This window comes from Ursus maritimus, unplaced genomic scaffold (assembly GCF_017311325.1).
Source record: "Ursus maritimus isolate PB19 unplaced genomic scaffold, ASM1731132v1 scaffold_2, whole genome shotgun sequence".
In the NCBI taxonomy this organism is placed as follows: domain Eukaryota; kingdom Metazoa; phylum Chordata; class Mammalia; order Carnivora; family Ursidae; genus Ursus; species Ursus maritimus.
This window is the reverse complement of record NW_024424452.1, coordinates 65895415-65917888: the sequence shown is the minus strand read 5'-3', so window position 1 is coordinate 65917888 and position 22474 is coordinate 65895415. Positions and strand designations below refer to the sequence as shown.

Below are 22474 nucleotides of genomic sequence, written 5' to 3'. Positions count from 1 at the left end.
CGTAACTATATTGTGAACCGTGAAATTAATCGATTTTATACTGCTGTCAACGTTAAACCTCTTTTTGTCTTAGGTAAAGTTTGTCCCATGAAGACTTTTATTTAAGATTAATGCTTTCTTAAAGTCATATAAATCTATTTTGACTGAAAGCTGACATTTTGGGGTTTAAAAGCTCTTGGGAAATTTTAAATTATTTGATTTTCATGGTATGGTGCCCTGTGTATATCATTTGATAAAAATAATTAGGGAGATCTAAGACTTTAGTTCGTTCTTTTTTTTTTGGAAGACTATTTACTCTGATATCCTTACCTTGTCTCAAAAAATAAGAATTAATTAATTAATTAGTTTTGATGTGGGATAGCCTTTTCATTTCTTTAGAGAGGATTCAAGTTTTATATACCTGACCCTAGCTAAAGAGACTTTGTTTTGGGGGGCGATAGAGTAAATGTATTACTGACGGTTGCCTGTTGCCTCACTTATGACCATATTCCCGAGTGAGCGTACTAGGGATCAGTGGAATGTTTAATGCAAGGTTGGAGATGAGTTGTAAATGATATTGCCATAAATGACAATGGTTCCTTTTAATAATAACAAAATCTAACTGGTGCTGCGCTCAGGTGAGAGCTTTCCTGTCCTGTCCTTCAGGTTGGTGCTGTTATGCTTCTCAGGTTTCAGATCAGGAGGCTGCGAGTAGAGAGCTTCAAGTCCTACGGCTGAGAAGTGGAAGAGCCTGGATTCAGACCCACGCTGGGAGGCTGCAGGGTCCTTGCTCAAGCATAGCGTGGTCCTACCGAGAGCACTTGAAGGGTGAGGCAGGAGAGCGGGGAAAGAACCGACACCCCACTGGAGAGGTTCTTGATCCAGTACTGACCACAACTATTTGTTGTGACTTGTATTACACAGCATAGCATTCGTCTTAAGCAGGGTTTCTTTGGTCTGAAATGTGACCCACACGCCTCACCACGGTGATGATATGGCCGGTTGCTTGTTTGTGTAAATACTGTTGGCTCCCCCCCCCCCCGGAAAGAATGAAGGTGCAAAGAGCTTATTTGTTCTGAACAGACACAACGAGTGTGGATATTATCCATTTTCCCCTCTGAGATGACAGAGACAAATAGTAATATTTGTTAAAAATGTGGATTGTGGGGCGCCTGGGTGGCTCAGTCGTTAAGCGTCTGCCTTAGGCTCAGGGTGTGATCCCGGCGTTCTGGGATCGAGCCCCACATCAGGCTCCTCTGCTGGGAGCCTGCTTCTTCCTCTCCCACTCCCCCTGCTTGTGCTCCCTCTCTCGCTGGCTGTCTTTCTCTCTGTCAAATAAATAAATAAAATCTTTTAAAAAAAATGTGGATTGTGATTAAACATGGATATAAAATACAAAGAATATATATTCTCGGGAAAGCTGAGCTTATAGCTGTTTCAGCTTTATGATGGGATAGTGGTGCCTCCTTCCCGACGTGCCCTCGCCCTCTTCCTTGGGGGGTGATGAGCTTGGGAAGCCCGTGTGACAGCACGTGTGAGTGGCTATTAGTAATTTCAAAAGCTGCGTCACCTGGATCTCAGAGAAATCAGAATTTCAGTTTGTTTGCAGTACAGCTGTTGGTAACCAGTGTCATTCATTTTCTTCGTATTTTATTCTAGGAAAGTAGCTTATTTTAAAAATGATGCTTAAGCATTTTGTCTAATTAAATTCTAAATGATCATGTGTGTAGGATTTGTGAAAAACAGTGCTACACCTGTACAGACTTGTTTTCAATGGGATTCTATCTATAGCTATTTTAATAACACCATAGTTCATCCACCTAATTGTGTTTTTAGCATAGCCCATGCCAGTGGAGGCGAGGCCTCCAGTAGATGAGTGAGCCTTTCTGCACTGTTCTCAGCCTGTACGTACTTGACCGCACATCTAATTGTCTACTTCTTGGGAAGTTAGAGTTGGGACCAGGTTCTAGACACAACCGTGCCGTACAAATGCATGAATCAAATATTCATCAACATAATTCATTTCTAAGGGTCTTTTTTCCACTTGTATGTCTGAACAAATCCAGGGATTTCCTGGCTATTCCAGGGATGTAAGACCATTTGAACATGGTCATCCATCTGCTTTTAGTCCTTAGACATACATTTGCACTTTTTAAAAGTTGAAGTCATCAAAAAGTGCCAAAGCAGGAGCTAGAAATGTGATTGTCAGTGAAGTACTAATGAAATAATCTGTAGTATGAGGATTATCAAATATAAATGTAATTTGAAATTAGGTGAACAGTAGGAAATGAGCACCGTCAACTTCGTTGGCTAATCCTGAGTTGAATGCGTATCGCTGATAACGATGATCCACTTGAATACTCTATCAAAATAGTTAGGTGCAAAGTGAGTATGAATTTAAACTCATACCATCTCCCCTCTGAGGTGATTATTAAAGATTACGCCTGAGAGCCAAAACATTATTTGTACTCAGCTGGGGAAATCAAGAATGTTCTCTGTGGCCAACATTCACTCAAAAACACTGAGGTTTTTTATTTATTTGTTTTAAGAGCTACAGGAAATAAATTATTAAGTAAAGTAAGAAAGTTGGCAAAAGTCCAGAATCTGAAGTCGTTATATCCAAGTAAAACTGTGATCTGTAGTAAACAGCCTCTTCCAACCTCACATTTGACAAATAGGATTCTCTCCTATTGATAAGAGCAAGGTGGATTTTTTCCTTTGCGTTCATAAGATATTAACTGTGTGTCTCTATACCACTGATGCCAAGAACTTAATCGATCAGTAGGGTTTTTGTTTTGGTTTGGTTTGGTTCTATAAACAAGGCTTTGGTTAGAGTGCTAAGAGACAGCAGTACGTGATTGGATTTGGGGCTCACCCCGATCATCCAGGATAAGCCCCCTTCTCAAAATCCTGCACTTTATCACTGCTTTTGCCATCTTAGGTAATATTCCCAGGTCCCAGGGATTAGGGTGGATACATATCTTTTGAGGGGTCACCATTCAGCTCACTACAGAAGCCAAAATGTCAAGATTCTTGTTGGGAAATATGCTGTTTCCAATATCAAAACACATGTACTTCAAAGTATGCAAAGCCTCCAGCCAAGGAGTGTGAGAAAGAATTGAAAGCACCCTTCATGAAGGTAGACAGAAAGTTGGGAAGAGATTGTGCTGAAACCCCATCCAGGTGTGGCTGTAGCGCTCGCTGAAGGTTTGTCATAACTGCGCATAGAAATGTTGCTTTGGTACCCCATAAATGCTGCTGCTTTTTTAAATAAGACTTTTGCCCCGTTACAACCAAGCTGTCCCTTAAATTAGTTGAAACCTAGGGGCTATAAATATCAAAGTATGGTACAGCTTGGTTTTAATGCAGCATGTGTAAATTTAGGTGTAAAGGCTATGTTTAAAATACAAGATGTGGTTGACGTCTAGCAGTCTATCTTAAAAGGATTGGTGGCAGAGAGGACACCTTTGTTCTGGGCACTTAGCCCCATAAAAGCAAGGATTTTTTGGCCATATTTTTAGAATGGCCTGAGAACATGTTCCTTATCCAGACTCTCACTGCCTCAGTTACCGAGTCCGTGAGGAGAGTGTTCAGGTCCTTTTTCATGACCAGCTGGACAGGGTCCCCAAGGCGGCAGGAACAATTCTGCTTTGCCGTCAGTGTGCCCGGTGGCCAGCCATGGTATCGTGGAAAGCCGTGACTTTGTATACTCTTTTGAGCTAGGAATCTTCTTCTTTTGTTCTGAACCTAGTAGGTGGCAGTAAAGCTTGCTTTTCTACTTTATTCCCTACCTTGTGAATTTGTGTCCTCGGTGAGGCCCAGTTCTTTGGCAAAAAAAGAAGCCCTTCTCAGTTCCACTTTTGGAACTAGAAAATAAATATTCAGTTAGGCCAGCACATCATGCTAGTATATGAACTTGACTTGAGAATGTTCCTGGGCACCTATAAAAGAGGATCTGCTTTCAGGAAGTATTTAGAAGCCTTCTCTGAATTTTAGGGGGTGCCTGAAACCTGGTGTAGTATTGGAAGAGAAAGTCCCAGAGTTGGAGTCCTTGTCTTTTTTATTTTTTTGTCCACTGCTGTGTCTCTAGGACCCAGAACAAATAAATAAGTAAATGTACTCTAAACGTCTTCTTAGGAAGTCCATTCATATTATAAATAACAATCAAAAATCAAAAGTCTTGAAGTTGGAGATCCACTGTTAGCTCTTTGTGACAGTACAATTGTTGACTGATTTAACTGAACCAACTCAAAATTATTGATCAAAATTTGTGAGAAACAATAATTTTTATTTTATCAACCTTGTAAATTTTGACTTTTCAGTTTTATTCCTGACTCTGAATGACTCCTGCACTGTCTTGGTGTAATGTATTATAGGTCAGGGATACATAATGGATTTATTTTTAAAAGAACTTTTTGGCAACCACAAGTCTTGCTGTAGACCACATGAAATATGCTAAATTTCCTAAGATTTGTTTAACAAAAAAGATAGAAGATTTATGTGTTAGTGTTTTGTGTCTTTCAACTGAGCATGACAGCACTAGTGGCTGACAGGAAATTAGTCTTAGAAATGAAAATTTGATGTTCATTTCTTTTAATTTTATATTTCTTGATTATGTGTTTTCAGCACTTTCATAAAAAGAGAAATAGTGCTATCCCATTTTTCTTTTAAATTTTTGAGAGAAATTTGTTTTGTTTTATCTTTTGTATACTTAACTATTGCTTATTTTTTAGTTTGATACACTTAGAGCATCTTATACCAATATGAATCTGTTACTGTTTTGCAAGAGCATTTGAAATCTAAATATGCTATTACTAATTAGAGGTTTATAGCTAATGACTTTAAATTTTATGTAGGAGTCCTAAAGTAAAAATGGAAAAGTGAAATAAGTATGAACAAGAAAGGAGGGGCGCCTGGGTGGCACAGCGGTTAAGCGTCTGCCTTCGGCTCAGGGCGTGATCCCGGCGTTATGGGATCGAGCCCCACATCAGGCTCCTCCGCTATGAGCCTGCTTCTTCCTCTCCCACTCCCCCTGCTTGTGTTCCCTCTCTCGCTGGCTGTCTCTATCTCTGTCGAATAAATAAATAAAATCTTTAAAAAAAAAAAATGAACAAGAAAGGAACTTGCTTCATCTTTGTAACGGGAAGTGTGAATTTAACATTCTGGTTTTATAAATTTGGCATGTGTTTATTAACATTAGGGCCATGTATTCTCAATAAAGCAAAGTGAGGAGGGACGTCAGGTTTTCTTTTTCTTTCCCTTTAATTAAGTGCCTTTCACGTGCTGGGGTGATACTGGTATGCATCTCTTTCACTTCCGCTCACGTGGTAGATTATTACTCAGCATCTACCAAGTGGTAAGCACCAGGGTGGGCACTTGGAGGACGTCACTGCAAGGGAAAAAAACTGACAGGAATTAGGACCAATGGGGAAAATCAAGTTTTGAAGCAAAAATTAGAATATAATCACCATTGTGAGCTTGATGGCTTTCCAGTGCTTACTTTTCTGATGATACTTGCCTAACCAAACGTGTCAAGACTTGGAAGATTAGCATAACTCAGGGGAGCTGTGTTTTCTAAAGGACCCATGTATGAAGTTGCAAAATCATGCATCGTGGGTAAAAGATTCATTTGATGTGTAACAGAGACCAGTGGGTTTTCATATGACAGCAGGTTCCTTGGCATGGCTTCCAATTCCACACTGCAGTTAACCTTTCAGGAAACTTCAAAGAAAGAGAGCCTCAACTATCAGAATACTCCTGTCCTTTCCGGCTGCATACCTGTGGAGCCAGGTCTCTTTCCTGTGTTTTAAACCAAAACAACCTCCCGCAGGAGATTGAATACAGAGGCAGGTAGGAGAACCTGGCCATCTTCTGTGAAGACAGACATCAAAGAGAGTTTTTTTAAATGGAAAGAAGTTCTGCTCTCTTGCTGATTTTTTTTTAAGAAAATGTAATTATTTTCATAAAAATATGTTAGTTATGTTACACCTAATGAGTTTATTGTTATATTTAAAGGAAGTTATAAAGGCATTTAAATTTTCTTTTCAGTTCCTAATACAGTAAACATAATCTACCTAAATAGATTGTTGGAGTTGTCAGTGATGGTTAAGGGTGTAAAGAGATGTGAGGTAAGGAGCTTGAGAATTGCTGTCCCAGAGGAACACCCCACATCTGAAATCTATGTTGGGGTGAGATTATGGAGTTGTTTATGTTTTATGCTGAGAGATTTGTACTAAACAGGAAGGAGTCAGAATATTTTTGAGCAGAAAAGCAATGTAGATCGAAGTGGTACACACAGGCCGGGGATTAATCTGGAGGGGATAGATGCAGGAGGGTGGAAGGGCTGAGGGCGGGACAGGGAGACAGGCACAGCACAACGGCAGAAAGGCAAGGCGTGAAGGTCCCCTTGCGAAGGCAGCGCTGGCCTAGCCGACGGAGAGGGCACCAGCCCCACGTTAGCTTGAGTTGGGTAACTGGGATCCAGGGAAGAAGCCGACTTGTAGGGCAAGTGGAACTGGGTTCAGTTTCTTGCAGGACTGTTATTCAGCATTTGAGGGCGAAGAACCAGGTAGAAATATCCTGTAGAGAAGTGACAGTTTTGAGACCAGATAGCCTTCCATCTCTTGTGAAGTCATGGAGCACCTCTGTTTCTTAAACTTCAGACGAGTCCCTTACGTAAGCAGCCTGTGACCTGGTTGCTAAAAGGGTATATTTTGGTAGCTAGGTGATAGTTTATATTAAAATTTGATCCATATGCGTTTATTGACTATTATGTGCTTGGCCTTGTACCATCTGTTCTTACGGTTATTACTGTTTGTGTGAGTGTGTGTGTGGTTTTTAAGCTCTGTTAGCCCATGTTCTTTCATTTCCTTGACTTATTTACAGCATTGTACAGAAGATAATTTCCCTATTCAGAACAATAAAATGTTGTTTAAACAAGTTATGATCAAGATTTAACAATGAAAACAGACTTTTCCCCCTTTCTTCTTAAAAAATGACGCAATTAGTCAGTAGTACATGGAAGATAAACATCTATTTCATGTTCCTCCTTATGATAAGTGTCTTTCATCGAAATTCCTTGATACTGTGTGTGCATGATTTACCAAGGCTTTTTAAAACGGTTGAAATATGCTCTAACAACCATCTGATAAAATGAAAAAACTGAACAAAATGTGTACTCAGATGAATGATTCTCTGAAGAAATAATGGTGCAAATGAATTATCAAAGTGTGAAATCATTAAAAACAAAACATGTTTGAGTTTTTATTGAATCTTAATTGCAGGCTTATGTATTTTCTTTTGTAAGCTAAGTTAAAAGAAAATTGCCTAACTAAATTTTTGGAGGCCAGTGTTGTGGGACATATATTGTACCATAATTTATTTTTCACATAAAAGCTGCTGTTCATTTTTTTCCCCAGCATTAACATGCATGCTTTCCTCATGTAGGAGAATATATAAAAAACTGGAGGCCAAGATATTTCCTTTTGAAGACAGATGGCTCATTCATAGGATATAAAGAGAAACCTCAAGATGTGGATTTACCTTATCCCCTCAACAACTTTTCAGTGGCAAGTAAGTTCATTATAATTGTTGATTCACCTTGTATTTATTTATTTGTATGACCTCATGTGTCAGAGATCTTACGATATAGGAGAAGCCTATGAAAAAGTTGAGGTTTGTATTTAGTGCAGGGAAATTTCCAGTTTTGATACAATTTCAATTCCTTACCATAGGGATTATTGATGATATATGGTCTTACATAATACAATATAGTTGAATATAGAAATTAAATGTGATAAATACAGTTTCCTAAATATGTACCTCCAGTTTTTCTTTATTAAATGTAAACAGGGATATTTGAACTCAATTGCTAAGTGAACTTGGTTGTCAAGATTGTTGCAGGACCTGGTACATTTCTAATCAGTTTCCTGTCATGATCTTTGCTCTTTTCATTGATCATAGGATGAGAAACAAGTGATTTACTTCGGAAATTTTCTGGGGAGATTTTGTGTTTGAAGTTAAATTTTTCTTCCTTACAATTATCTAAGGAAAATGTTTGTAATGAAAATTTATTTAGGAATTATATATTTTCTTGACCATTGCCCAGAATACACTGAAAGATGCTGCTGTTGGTGATTCTGGCAAAAGTTATCATTGCTATGGTATGACCAGGCTCTTCAGGCTTGTTGTATTACTGATTAATCAACGAAAGGGTTGTTCGGTGTTAATTCAGAAATAAAGCATTTGAAAAAGTTACGTTAGGTTAAAATAAACTTGCATAAGAGCTAAAGTCTATACCATTGAGATCAAGTCTTTAGTCAGCATTCTTAATTTTGATTTTGGTTGTATGTTGCTTTCTGTCAGTTACATCTGAAACAGACTGGAGGTAAAGATTGAAACAAAAAAATAAAATGAAGAATATCATCAAATAGGAGCAATGAAAAATGCAAGATAACAAAAGTCCTTGAATGTTATAAAAGTCATTTTAAAATTGAATAGAGCCCCAGCCTTCTTTATGGGTATTATCTTTTAATATATATTTTTTAAGAATGAGATAAAGCAATAAACCAAAGGGGTTGTGAAATCAGTTGAGTGACAAGAATACTAACTTCAAAAACCAGCCAACCAACCCAGACACCTCTCTGTTTCTATGAATGGATTCTTATGTAGGGATTTCGTTTTTTAAGAAGTGAGAACACCGTTAATATGTATGTATTAGTTAAGGAAACCATCCCCCCCCAACCAGAATGCTTATTAGATATTTATGGCTTTCTTTTAGTAGAAAATGATTTTTAAAATCCTGTTGTCAGTTGAAATAATATCTTATATTTCGTAATGACTTAAGAGCACATTTTCATTCTAGAGATCTTTTGGGTGAACATTTGCTTTAAAGGGATAGAAATTGGCTTTTAAAACACTAACAGCACACATTATCTCCAGTACAGTTTCTTGGTTTCTCTATTTTACTAGCAAATGGTATCGGTTTGTCTGAAATAATTTGTTAAAGTACAGAACTCCTGTATCTGCTGATCAAAATGCAGCATTTTTTGACCTTATGAAATTTCACACCCCAACAAGTTTTAAAGACATACTGTATGTCACAGTCTGCCAACATCTGCTCCAACACTTCCACTGGCAGAGGCTGGAGTAAATGCTGCACTCTCGGGGAGAGATCCGATTTAGTGACTGACAGTCAGCCTATCCACGAAATAAATATTAGTCGCATCTGTAATCTTGACTTGTATAATCAAGTGGTTGTAGATAATTGACTCAAACGAACAAGTGATCTTATAGACCAGCTCCTTCGTTTTTAGAAGTGTACTGACATGGGTCTTAGACCAAATAAACGGTTTAAGACTGATGGTTCTTAAAACTTGACTTAAAACATGATCTTAAACTGACATGAAGAAATGATGAGTAGTGAAATGGACTTTGGTTGAAGAAGTCGTTCCAAGTTCAGCTTTGCCACGGGGCATGAGTATGACCATGGATGGGTCATTGTCTGAAGCGCTCAGCGTTGTGGGAACACCTGGATGTAACGAACTTCAAGGCCCTTTTGTCTCCTACGTGCTGTGGTTCTGTGAGGGGCAGTTTGAGCTGGCCCTGGAGGAGTGAAGAGGAGTTAAGTAAAGTAGGGGAGAAGGATATTCCAGGCTGAGGGGGACAAAGAATGTTTTTTATGAGACATTAAGAGAAGGAAGAGTTGGGGTAAGGGAGGGTTACTTGGCCAACAGTTTCCCTCTGGCCCTGGCCCCAGCCCCCTTGAGTATATGGAAAAAAGAGATGATTTTACCAGGTATTTCTAAGGTATGTTGGGAAACGTTACATACATATATTCCACTGAGAGCTATGTGAGTCCTCTGTTTTCCTGATAATTAAAAATGTTACTTCAAATTTAATATATATGGGTTTTACTGGAATTTGACCAAAATAGCCTTTTTATCCACCTGAAAAAGGGAAGTAGGAGAACCGGCAGGTTCTTTCCAATTTTCACTAAAATTTCACATTCCTTCCTTTCTGATCTAAAGTTCCCCAAAAGATGGTGTATGCTCCTTGTTTCTCTTTCTTAATCCACTGCCGTCTTGCTCTCTCTCTCAGTCACTTGGTTGAAACCAATCTCCGTAAGTTCTCCAGTGACCACTTACCTGCTCAGACGAGCAGACATTTTTCAGTTGTTCTTTTCCTGGGTCGACACCTCGGGCTGCATTTCATGCCGTTGGTCCCTGCTTCTCTCTCGGCATGACCTCTCCCGTTGTGTTCTGGGATGTCTCTCTCTCCTGCTGTTCTCCCTTTGCCTGTTGTGTGGCTTGTGGTATATCAGTGGGTTCTAGTCAAGGACGCCTCTCATTTTGTATCCTCTCCCTGGTGGGGGGGGGGTCACTTTCACTTGGAAGGTTTCAGTTCCCACCTACGGGCAGCATATTCCCACAAGACGTATCTTCAGGGCAGGCCTCTCTCCTGAGCACTAGGGTCCTGTATTCAGTCGGCTGCTGGAAATCTCTCCCCAGGTATTTCTGGGCCTCAACCTGTCCTAAGCGGAATTCAAGATAATCTTGTCAATTCTCTCACCTGTATTGGGCATGTCAGTTCTGTCTTGAGCAGAAGCCTGGACATACTCCATGCCTTTCGCCCTCCCCCACATCGCCACCCCATTCCCAGGTCATTTGTTTCTACTGATTTGGCTTCTTATTTTTTGAACTTCTGTCCATCTTTTCCTATAATCACCCTAGAGCAAGGCCTCACCATCTCTACTAGAGATTCTTAACTGGACACCCTGCCTCTAGGTTCTACCACATACACCCTTACTTCTTGAGACTGTCATAGTGGCCCTTGTACAGTTAAGTTCTGACTTCACTTGTGCCGCTGTGCACCCTGCCCTGGATCCTCACTGCCTGCTGGAGGGAGTCCAGCTTCCTCAGGTGTCCTGCGGGCATCTCCTCAGGCTGACCTTTGCTTTCAGCTCTGGCCTCCTGTGTCTTCTGCCAGCCGGTCACATTGCGGCAAACTCCTCGGCTGTCCCGCTCTGAGACTTTGTTTCTGTGGTTCCCTCTCACTGGACTGGTCTTCTGTCCTCTATTTGTCTGGATGGTTTTTCTTTTCATCCTTTAAGATTTAATTCAGATTTCAGTTCCCAGGCTCAGTCCTTGCTAAATCAGTTCTCCCTGCCCTTCACAAAGCTGTTCTCTTTTGTTGTTATCACATTTTTGGGGGTTATTTGTTCATGTGTTATGTCTCCTCTACCAATCTGCGAGTTATTTTAGGGTAAAGAGCCTACTGTTATTTATCTTAAATCTCCTAGTGCCTACATATTAGGGCTTAATAACCAGTTTTGAATGAATGTCTGCAAACATCTAGTCCAGATTTTTCCTGTTTTAGATGAGAAAAAGGAGGCCTTTAGAAATTTAGTGATCTGTTTAAGGTTGCTTTACTAGGTAGTGTTAGCCAAGTATCAGGGTTAGAATTCAGATTTCTCTCCTGTCGTTCACATTTTATTTCCCTCTCCCGCCCCCATTTGGTGCTGTTTTCCCTAGATTAAAGATCTGATTTGGGGTCAGAGTTCCATTACTTTAAACTGCTAGGTATCTTTTGGCATGCAGAATGTAAACTCTCCAAGCCCCCTAAAATGTGGATACAAATATTTGATCTTCATCTTTCTTTGGGTGGATCAAATATGAACTGTAGGTGAGGGTACCTTCTAAAGACAGCGCTGTGGACATGTAAGTAAAGTAGTGATTGTTTTCAAGCACAGTGCGTTTCTAATCAGAATTATGATTGGTCAGTTGCTCATTACAGACTGAGATGATCTTTGCACAGGAAATATCTCATTGTGACCGAAAGGTAATACAGGGTACGTCTACACCAGCACTGACGCAAAGCTGCGCTCACACGTGCTTCGAGCGCAATAGCTGGTCAACCCAGGAGTCATGGTCTCCGACATGTTAACAGTGACCAGCCCAACTCCAAAGTAAAACAGTTCCTCAGTGGAGAATTCGAACATCTGTCCATATATCTCGGGGCTCATCCTACTTTTGAACTACTTCTTTTACTCTCAGTGGGGGCATGGGAGAGGTGCCGGCCTGGGTCCCTAGCAGCGCCTCCTAGAATTCTACCTTATTCCGTGTTGCAAATTTTGGCCCACTCTGACGGTATCTCTTTCCTCTCCAAAACCTTTCCTTTTTTCAAAAAATAGGTTGGTCTGCATTTCTTAGGCAAATCTTAAAAGTGAAATGAAATGTTTACGTACCAACCTATTTTTTTCTTCTCTTTGTAGGAAAGTAAGGAAATTTGGGGGCTTAAGCCTACAAAAAAACAAAAAACAAACAAAAAAAAAACAACAAAACCCTTTACCTCTGAATAAATATTAGACACAGAGATTTTAAATATGGAGAAAAATCACTTGGTTTCTTTTTTTTTTTTTTTTTAAGATTTTATTTATTTATTTGTCAGAGAGAGAGACAGCCAGCGAGAGAGGGAACACAAGCAGGGGGAGTGGGAGAGGAAGAAGCAGGCTCCCAGCACAGAAGCCTGATGTGGGGCTTGATCCCAGAACGCCGGGATCACGCCCTGAGCCGAAGGCAGACGCTTAACGACTCAGCCACCCAGGCGCCCCTCACTTGGTTTCTACTAATGCTTCCACTGTAGCTGCTCATGGGGATAGAGAAATTGCTTGTGGCTTGATTTTTAGTCTTACAGAAAGTATAACAACTTAGAATAACAACCCTATAAATCTAGAATAACTCTATACTATATAAATATAGAAGGATTACAAGAGATCAGAATAGCTCACTTTTAAAGGGTTTATCGATCATTAGAACCATACTAGACACTAAAAGGAGTATAAGATACAGTGTCTGAATGTAGGAATTTGTCATCGACTCTGGAAGACATACACAAAGAACACATAGCAATGGGAGAAGAGATGAGATCAGTTGCCAGAATGAATTTTATAGAAAATAAATGGCTGCAGAAGTTGAGAGAATAGGTAAAGGTAAGCTAGGGTGACTAGGGGAGAATTTTAACAGGAGCTCTGAAGGATGGGTGGTATTTAAGATTTTGGAAGAAGGAGGACATTCACAGTGAGGTTAACAACATAGGCAAGTGTATGAAGTCTGGAATTAATGAGCAGCTAATTTTGTGAATAGAATAGGCAATATCCTAGGTAGATAGAGAATTTATGTTGGGGAAAAAACAAGATTAGATACATTGTAATCAGATCATAAAAGGTTTTGAATACCGGTCTGATGTTTTATTATTAATAGAAACCAGTTGGAAACCATAGGAGGCTTTTAAGCATTAGGTGTCCAAATTAGTATTTGATTAAAAAAAAAAAAAAAGGAACCTACCTGGTTATAATAGAAGGGGTGTATCTGCAGGCAAACCATGCTTTTCCCTCCATGAGTCTGTCGGTTGGAAGGTATTACGGTGCAAACTCACGACTACCATCCTGGTTCAGGTCTTCATCAGTTCCTGCCTGGAACTGTTTTGATAGTCTTTGATAGAACTGGACTATTTTGATAGTCTCCTAATTGATGTCTTGCCTTTACATTTTCTCCTCTCTGGAATTTGAAAGCAATGTATAGGATAGATTCATCTTCCAAAGAAAAGTTCTTCTGCAGGTATCATTTCCTCACTCAGAAAAATCCCAAATTTCTCCCTTTTCCACAAAAGAAAGATGAATTTTTTTTAATGTGTGTTTTTTTTTATTTTAAAGATTCTATTTAGAGGGAGAGAGAGCACGTGTGGGCGGAGGGATAGAGAAAGAATCCCAAGCAGACTCTGCTGAGCATGGAGTCCTAATCGGGGTTCAGTCCCATGACCCTGAGGTCATGATCTGAGCTGAAATCAACAGATGGATACTTAACTGACTGAGCCACCCAGGTGCTCCTGTTTTTTAATGTATTATGTACCAACAATTAAACATTTGCCCAAATCGTAACTGTGTTTATACTCTATATATTTTCGGTACTCCTTTTTTCTTCTATTACTCTGTAATGTTGCATACATTTTCTTTTCGACAGACATTGCTACATTCTGTTAGGTTGAGTTACATATAAAGTTCTTAACCTCGTTTTTGTTTTCAGTGATTTTTAAATGATTTTATGTACTTGACCGTTCAGAGATTTGGTGCTTCCCTCCTCCCCCCACCCCAAATATGATCAGACTCTTAGGCAGACGGAAAGTTACGTCTGGTAATAGCAGCACCTCACTGTATGGTGGAATCGATGCCTTACTTAAAAATTGATCACATAGTGACTTAGTGTAACTGCAGTCAGATTTTCCTCCTGTAAGTTTTGTAGGTGGTACTATGTTCATTTTTTTTGCAAATTTTAACCCATAAAAACCAAGTTTAGAATGGGGGAATGGAGCAAACCTTTTTAAAAATCACTTTAAAGGGAGATCGTTTTTAGGTAATTACAAAGAATAATAATGCCATAATTAGTCACATATTTTCTTCCTGTCATCCAAATCACACCCTAATACCACAAGAAAAAAAATTTCCACAGAATTTCTCTCCATCCCTCCCTTTTTTTTTTTGTATTATACCGCAAAAAGAAAAAGTAGAATCCTGTTTTCATGGATCTGGCTTTGGAGTCCAGAGTTTCAAATCCAGCTCCTACATGTGGGAGTTATCCTCTGCATCTCCAAAGATTTCGTCAGTTCCATGCCCTTTACAAACATAAATTTGCGTGTGTTTCATGTGAGTTTCCTATTAGATAATCTCACTGTTATAGTACCTCCTTCACTAGAACATTGTCGGTGATCTGGTCAGACATCTGTGAGGGCGCATGGCTTCCCTACCAGCTTTCCTGAGCTCCCTCACCCCCTTTCCTGACTGACGTGAAGCTAATCTTATAGTTGGCTCTTTACATTCGGACTCTCTTTTGTCGGAATATAAATTAGTGGCAGGGGCGGGGGGCTTAAGTACAACCCAGGAGAGTGATAAATTTCTAGAGCACAGTGACGGTGTATACTCCTTTAAGACATTTCCTACATTTGTTAGGAGATCTGTATGCCGGAAGGTCATCTGACGTGGAGTCCAAAGACCTGAGTTTGGGTCTTGGTTCTGCTCCTTTACTAGTGTGTGACCCTGGGCAAATCATAGAACTTCTCTGATCTTCATTGTTGTCATCTTTAAGCATGAAGGTTAATAATGCCTACTTCTCAGGATTATGATGAGGATTAAATGAGATGCTGTTAAAAACAATAAATAAGGTGCTGTATGTGAGCACACTTTGTAAACTGTGAAGCGCTATGCAAATAAAACTATTCATATAGGATGGGAGATACTCAGTAATTTTGCTCCACTGAGTTAAATGGCAGCCATTCTTCCCTGTCCAGCTAAATTACATTGGAATGGGAAGGAAACTGCTTGGTTGGGTTTTCTTTAAAGATCATTAGAACATTGAGGTAGAAACTATTTGCAGCACTCTCTTGCAGTTGAGGACAGTTGCTCATGCTTGGCCGGGGGGAGAAATCCCAGTTTCATTTAATGCCAAGGACTTTGATCTGTAATGCCTGGCTCTTGTGACTACCTCACATGAGCTAGACCCCCAGACCATGCCCATGGCTGCCTCTGGCCAAGGAAGGAAGGATCACTGCCGCTGTGGGGGCAGCTCCGTTGGTCTGGCCTCCAAGGAGCTGGGTGCAGACCAGATTCTTCAAACCTTCAAGCCTTGGGAAGTCAGAGCTTCCACAGGGGGATGGTCCCTGTGACTGTTGTTATGCCTAATTTTAGTCAGAAGTTGTTTTTGCTTTTTAATAAAAGTAATAAAATCTTCCAAATCTTTCTGACTTTCCTAAGAGGATCCCTTGGTTATCATCCATTGGGGGACACTTTTAAATTAATTTGGGTCTTCCATTAGATGATGACTTTTTTGTAAGATGGAGGATGCCGTGGGGCTTGTTCTAAGGGGAAGGCAGGCAAGGAGTGATCGGCTTCAGTAGCTCATGTTAAATGATGTGAGGAGAAAACGGGGACCCTGGCAGAGCCAGCCTTCCTCCCTCCCTCCTCCTCCTCTTCAGCTTCCTCCTCCTCTCCTCCCTTCTCCCCTTTCCCTTCCCCTCCCTCCCTCTCTCTCTCAACTTGTCCTAAGGTCAACAGTTAACTACCATTGATCCAAAGATACTTACATAAAAGAACACCCTACATGTAATTATTTTCACTGAACTATTCTAAAACACTTTGCCTCGGACTCCTTTCTTGACTCTCTTTCCCTGACACCCCAACAGCCTTACACACTGTATTCTGTTTTTGAAATTTCCTACCTTGTGTGCATACGATTTAAAGTAACAGAACTTGGAAACATGGGAGTTATCACAGTGAATATTTAAATGTATTTTTAGGAAACCTAAGTTCTGATGGATATTTAGAAAGTTTTTATTGAGGGTCTGTTGTGTTCTCAACAAACTATCAGATACTGAGGGAAAAAAGAACAAAATAAGGAAGGAAATCAACCTTTCTTTGAGCGCTGCTATGGGCCAGGCCCTCTCATTTAATCCTCTCAGCGCTCTGAGGTATCACGTTCTCTACTTAAGAGGCTGAGGGAGGTTATGTGACTTGGTTGAGGTCGTTTATCTGGCAAATGGCAGGGCCAGGATTTTAGCCCGTTTGTCTCACGGAGTGCTAAGCTCGGAGCCTGTGTTCGTTTCAAAACCCACCCGTCTGGGTTCAGAGCATTGATCACCCAGTAGCAAAAGTCTGCCCCAAACCCTTAGAATTGGTATTTTGAGATATCTTCTGGTTCAGTCCTGAAGTAAGTTTTACAATTAATATAACGAGAAGAGCTTGGGAAAGGGCGATTCATCAAGAAGACCTTCTTCGAAATTGAGATTGTTTAGAGAAATAGTAAGATTTCGCAAGATGAAGTACATTTCAGGTAACAGGAATAGCATTAATTTGAAATGTTATTTCTGAGAAACTTCGGCTGAATCTCTTATTGTTGATTTAAATGAGTATGAAATCCTCAGATATGAATGAAAGCTCCAGATGGTATGTTATTTTTTTATCCCTGTATAGAGTGAAAAATATCAAAGGAGGAAGAAGGATAAATGATAGGAATAAATATGGCACTCGAAATCTGCAGCAGAATGCCGTGATCGTAGCAGACACTGTGTTTTCTCAGGGTCGGAGTCAGGCGCTAGGCCCCCTGTTAGCTTACCTGGCCTTGCGGGTGCGGCTCTTGCAGGAACATTGCTGTTCGTCGTCTTTCCTACTAGAGCATCAGAGAATTTTACTGATGCAAAGAAATACTCCATTTTAAAATCCTATCCTGAAGGCAGCGTTTTTCCTTCAGCTGGAAAGGTTTTAAATGATAGCTTCTCGCTTGGCAAAGGGTACATTATCTCTTTATCTGTTTCTTAAAAAAACACAAAACCCTGACTTCTTACATAAAGGAGAGGTGAGGTGGCGTGGAGGGGAGGGGACGATGGGCGCTGGGGGGAGGCTCTCTGCCTGCAGCCTGCGTGCGAGAAGCAGCTGTGTGGGCTTATCCACACACTTGTGCCCTCTTTTACGTGGAGTTAATTCTTAACAGGTCCATGTAGCTCAGTCTTTGAGGTAAAAAGTTAACTGAGCGCGTACCACCTCACAACACAAGCCAGCCTGTGATGCTGAGGGTCCCTGCACTGCTGTTTTATCTTATTACTGATCCCAGCATTTTCCTGCCTGACACCCTTCTGTCTCTGAAGGGTAAAAATAATTCTTCGTGCGCACCATTCTGACTCCATGCGTTGACGACCTGACTACGTTTGTAGACCATTTTTGGTTAAGTTGAATGTGGATATCTACCTGATTTATGTGTTTAATATTTATTTTTTAACTTAATTTTTTAATTTTTTATTTATTTTTTTTCTAGAAATAAAGGAGATATTTATATGTATTAGTTTTTTAAAATTGTAGAGTAAAAACTGACTATATGCCCATCATATTTGGTGCTTTGTGCCATTTTATAATTCATACATAGGAAATTAAGAGGCACTTAAGGAAGCAAGGAAAGAGAATTGACATTTTTTAAGTGCCTGCTCTGTACGAGGTGCTTTATTTATGTGATCACGTTTTGTCGTGACAAGAACAACATGAAATAAAATCACCTAAAAAAGCCTAAACAAATGAGATAATAAAACCAAGACCTAGAGAGATTAAGAAACTTTCCCAGAGCCTCAGAGCAAATGCAGGGCAGAGCTGCGATCTGGGTTCTGGTCCATCCACACCTGGCTGGAGTGCGTTGAATCGTACATGGGGCTCCGAGACGACAGCTCTCTTCAAGTAATGTCTAGTCAGCACCCCCAGAAACTCTGTGCTGTGCCCAGTATTATACACACGAGGCTAATAGCAGACTCAGTGTTCTGCAGAGGGGATTTTAAGTCACAGAAATTCTTATTTACGCTGTAGCAAGGGGACAGGCATGCGGCCAGTCATTTGACAGGAGTTTATTATGTAACATTGGCTGGTCCCACAACCACCCCAGGACTCCAGAGTTATGTCCTGTGTGGTGTGAGGGAGGTACGATGAAGGATCTCTGCAGTCCTTTCTTGTAATGTTCCATGATCTGCCTCTCAGCAACACACAGTAATTCCTTGAGACATTCAGTCTACTGAGAAGTCACAATAATGGTAGTCACCACTTGTTGAGCACCTGTGTGCTCTGCCCTTGACCTATGTGTTGTTAGTCCTGCTAGCAGGTTTTCAGGATGCTTCATAGCTCTTCTTGATGGTGGGGGAAACTAGGCTCTTGGGGTTTGCCAGTGGTCATGCATCTATGAAGCGATAGAGCTGAAAACTAACCCCATGGCTTTCAGGCTTTGAGGCCAGTGATTTTCCCACCCCACTGTTCAACTAAAGCATCTCAGGCTGCCTTGGGGCCATGATGTATGAGGTTTTCTAGTGTGTGCAGTTTAGAGGGTGTGGGCTTTCCATAACTCTAGATGAGTTTCTGTGTCACTATTGGGGGTCAGATCTTGTGACTCTCAACTGGTATGGGAAGATGTGTTTCAGAGCTCTTGGCTCCTTCTCCTCAAGGAAACTGAAGCTCAGGCAAGAGGATTCACTAGTGTGTGAACCATTTCAGCCTTGCTCTTCTCATTATGTCAGAGAAGTCATAGGAGGAACACTAATTTTTAAGGCAGAATCATCTGGATATTTAGTGTGACTCTTACGATCATTGCATCTTCAACAAATTGGACTTGAAGGACACGTGTTCTGTTGCTCTCTTGGCAGTTACATGCTAAATCATTGCCTTTCTGTTTTTTTTTTCCTGCCCTTTTTGTTAATTTAAACACATTTATTTATTTATTTGAGCAGCGTTAAATGAGGTCCAGGGCTGGGGTGTGGGGAAGGACCTGGAAGCCTTGGATTTAGGACCGCTATGGAGGCGTTCTTTTGGGTTGGAAATAATACACAATCGAGCAGATGCTAATGGAAAAATGAAATGCAGGGAGAGAGAAAAGAGGGTAGGGTGGCTGTGTGAGAGTTTCATGGAGGAGAGGACATTGCCCCTTTATTACAATAATGTTTCTGCCCTATAATAAGGTCTTTCATTGCTGGTTCAGCTTTTTTCATTCACTTGTTTTGTGCTCTGCTTCCTGTTACTAATTGTCAGCACAATAGTCTTCCAACTATGAAGTCTCAGTGTCCTTTTGGACCAATTTGTTATTGTCTTTCTCCCTCACCCCCCACCCCATGCTCTCAGAATCTATTACTATGGTTGCATTTTTAGACATTTTTTATGTTTTAAAATGGCAATGCTTTTGAAACATGCCAGAATAGTTTATGATAATTGAATCATCCAACCAGCAACAGTTATTGCTTCCAAAAGCTCACTGATGAAGTTTGAAGTTTCTATCTCTATAGGATATTCTTATAAAGTAATTGAAAATTAACATGCAATGCTGTCTTTATAGCATCATGTCATGCGCCTGGTGTCCTTTCAGCTTCACCATCGTCCTGTGGACGTGGGGCATTTTGTTAAACGGTATTAGTGATGGAATTCACAGATTCTTTGCAGTGTCAGTGCCTTGTAAGAACTTACATTTTTATTATTTTCCTACCAATGGCTCTTGAGTCTTACAGATAGATTATTTTAGGAAATGTGCAGGGTTGGTTTAGATTGACAAGCTCGGACATATTCCGATATCAGACTCCAGGCACGTGTTACATGTTAATTCCTGTTCGGTTTTTAGCATTTTGGCCGATAAATATTCCAAATGTGTTCTCAGCCTGGTACCGATAATTTAATACTGACAGAGAGACATTTTTCTATAAAGAAATTCTGAAACAGTGTTATTCCTTGACAGTTGATCTACCAGCTAGAGCTGTCCCTGTCCTAGGATCATGTGATCAAAGTTGATTGGTGCTTTTCAGTGTAATTTTCTCACAATAGATGGCAGTTATTTTGAGGGCACAAATACTAACCAAGAAGTTTGGTCAGTTTTTTCTTTGAGGGAAAACGATTTCGGTACTCTCTGTATGTCACCTGTTTCTGTCAATTTAATTGCAGAAAACAAGTAAGTGTAGTGTACAGAGCTTGTTATAAGAAAATAAAATTGCACTTCCTCTCTTGTACTTAGCTAACAGTCCTAAAACAGTGTGTGCCATACTCGGGAGAGCCACGGATTTAGGGCTAGAGAATCTGGATTAGAGACTCCATTTTACTATCTTAATGACTTGATGGTTTTGAACAAGCGACTTAAAAACGAGACGGACTCCATTTTCTTATTGTGGAATGGAAACGACAAAAATACTCTGAAACGTTATTGGGAAGATTAAGTGAGAAAATAGTGCATGTAAAATCTTAGTGTTGTGGTGAAGCAGCTGATAATAGGCCAAAATAATGACTTAGGACTTAATTCTTTAAAAAGAATATGTTTTGGATAAATATGTAGTGGAAAGCAAAGTTTCCCTACTGATGTAAAGTGGAAAGATTGAAGATGAGATTTTTTTGGAGCCGAATGAACTGATTGGTCCAAAGTAGGCTTTTCATTTGCTGTGCAATACACCGCTTAGACCCGAGTTTGAAATGAAGTGTTTTTGTGCTACAGTAAAGACCCAGAGGCTTCTTTCCGGTAGCGATTCAAACCTTTTAAAGTCAGGATAACTTATTTGGAGTCAGAATTCCAGAATGGAAACGGAGAGATATCTATCTTCTCCTTAAAGTTACAAGAATTTAAGGGTTTTCCAGATAGGTCAGATGTAATAATAACTCTTTGGTTATCTTTGTATGTGGGTGTTTTTTTTATTTATTTTTTAAAAATTAAAAAAAAATTTTTTTATTATGTTATGTTAGTCACCATACAGTACATCCTTAGTTTTTGATGTAGTGTTCCATGATTCATTGTTTGCGTATAATACCCAGTGCTCCATGCAATACGTGCCCTCCTTAATACCCACCACTGGCCTATGTTTTTAGTGAAATTAATAGGATTGTTGGTTTATAATCTTCCGAAATTCATTGGTTTTTTGGGCAGTTCTGTGCTTTACTCTGAATAGATAGGCCTGCCTTTTTTCTCCAAGGAAAAAATCCTTTTTAACCGTTCTATAATCTAAATCTAATCCTTCCTACTAGGGAAAGAAAGCTATCTCTTAAGTGTTAGAGTTGTAATTGTACAATTAAGGATTTGATTAGGCTTTAAGTCCTTTTTTTTCAAATTGAAGTTATCAGGATTTGTTTATACACATATGTAAACTGAACTGTACAATTAGATTTTGAAGAAATAAGTAAGATTGGGTGAGAGGGGAGGAATCATAAAGTAAATTGTATTTCTAAAGGCATATGAACTTGAAAATATTGAGATTCTTTTACAAGAAAAAGAGGATTAGTTGTCATAAGGTCTGTTGCATCAGAAGTGTTTTCTGAAGCTTGTTTGAATTCTGGCTGTGATGAATGAAACAACAATTAGAAGTACCCTGTCCCCCAAAGCTTACAGTACAGTTAAGGAGATGCCCATGAAACAGTCTGCGTAATGGTGCGTGATCAGGTTCCAGCGTGTGGAGTATGCGTGTTAAGTGCACTACATCTTCAGGAGTAGAGAGTAAGGACTGGGGTCATTTGAGATTTTCAGGGACCAGAGTTGAGGTAGAAGGGAAGGAAAGTGTTTCAGGTGAGGGAAGCAGTGTGAATTAAATCCTGAAGTTAATACTCAGGGAGATTTTTAGAACTCAAACAAAAGCAGAAGCAGACCCGTAAATACAGAGCTCAAACTGATGGTTGCCAGAGAGGAGGGTTGGGGGGCATGGACAAAATGGGAGAAGAGGAGTGGGAGGTATAGGCTTTAGAGTGAGTAAGTCACAGACTAAAAGGTATAGCACAGGGAATATGTCATGGTATTGTAATAGTGTTGTGTGGTGATGGACGGCAGCTACACTTGTGGGGAGCCCAGCATAACAGATGGAGCTGTTGAATCATTGTGTTGTACCCTAAAGAAAAAGGAGAATCAGGGAATGTTTAAGGGACAGTGAAGATTAGATAGATAGATAGATAGATAGATAGATAGATAGATAG

At 40.0% G+C, this 22474-nt stretch overlaps 1 protein-coding gene across 7 annotated transcripts in view; it reads left to right on the top strand.

The window, feature by feature from the left end:
• Positions 1 to 22474, top strand: part of AKT3 (AKT serine/threonine kinase 3) — a 306055-nt gene that overhangs the window by 124076 nt on the left and 159505 nt on the right. For all 7 annotated transcript variants that reach the window (XM_008694783.2, XM_040636074.1, XM_040636075.1 and 4 more), the window contains one exon: positions 7426 to 7551. In XM_008694783.2, coding sequence (XP_008693005.1) covers positions 7426 to 7551 — 126 coding nt within the window. The remainder of the gene's footprint in view (positions 1 to 7425; positions 7552 to 22474) is intronic.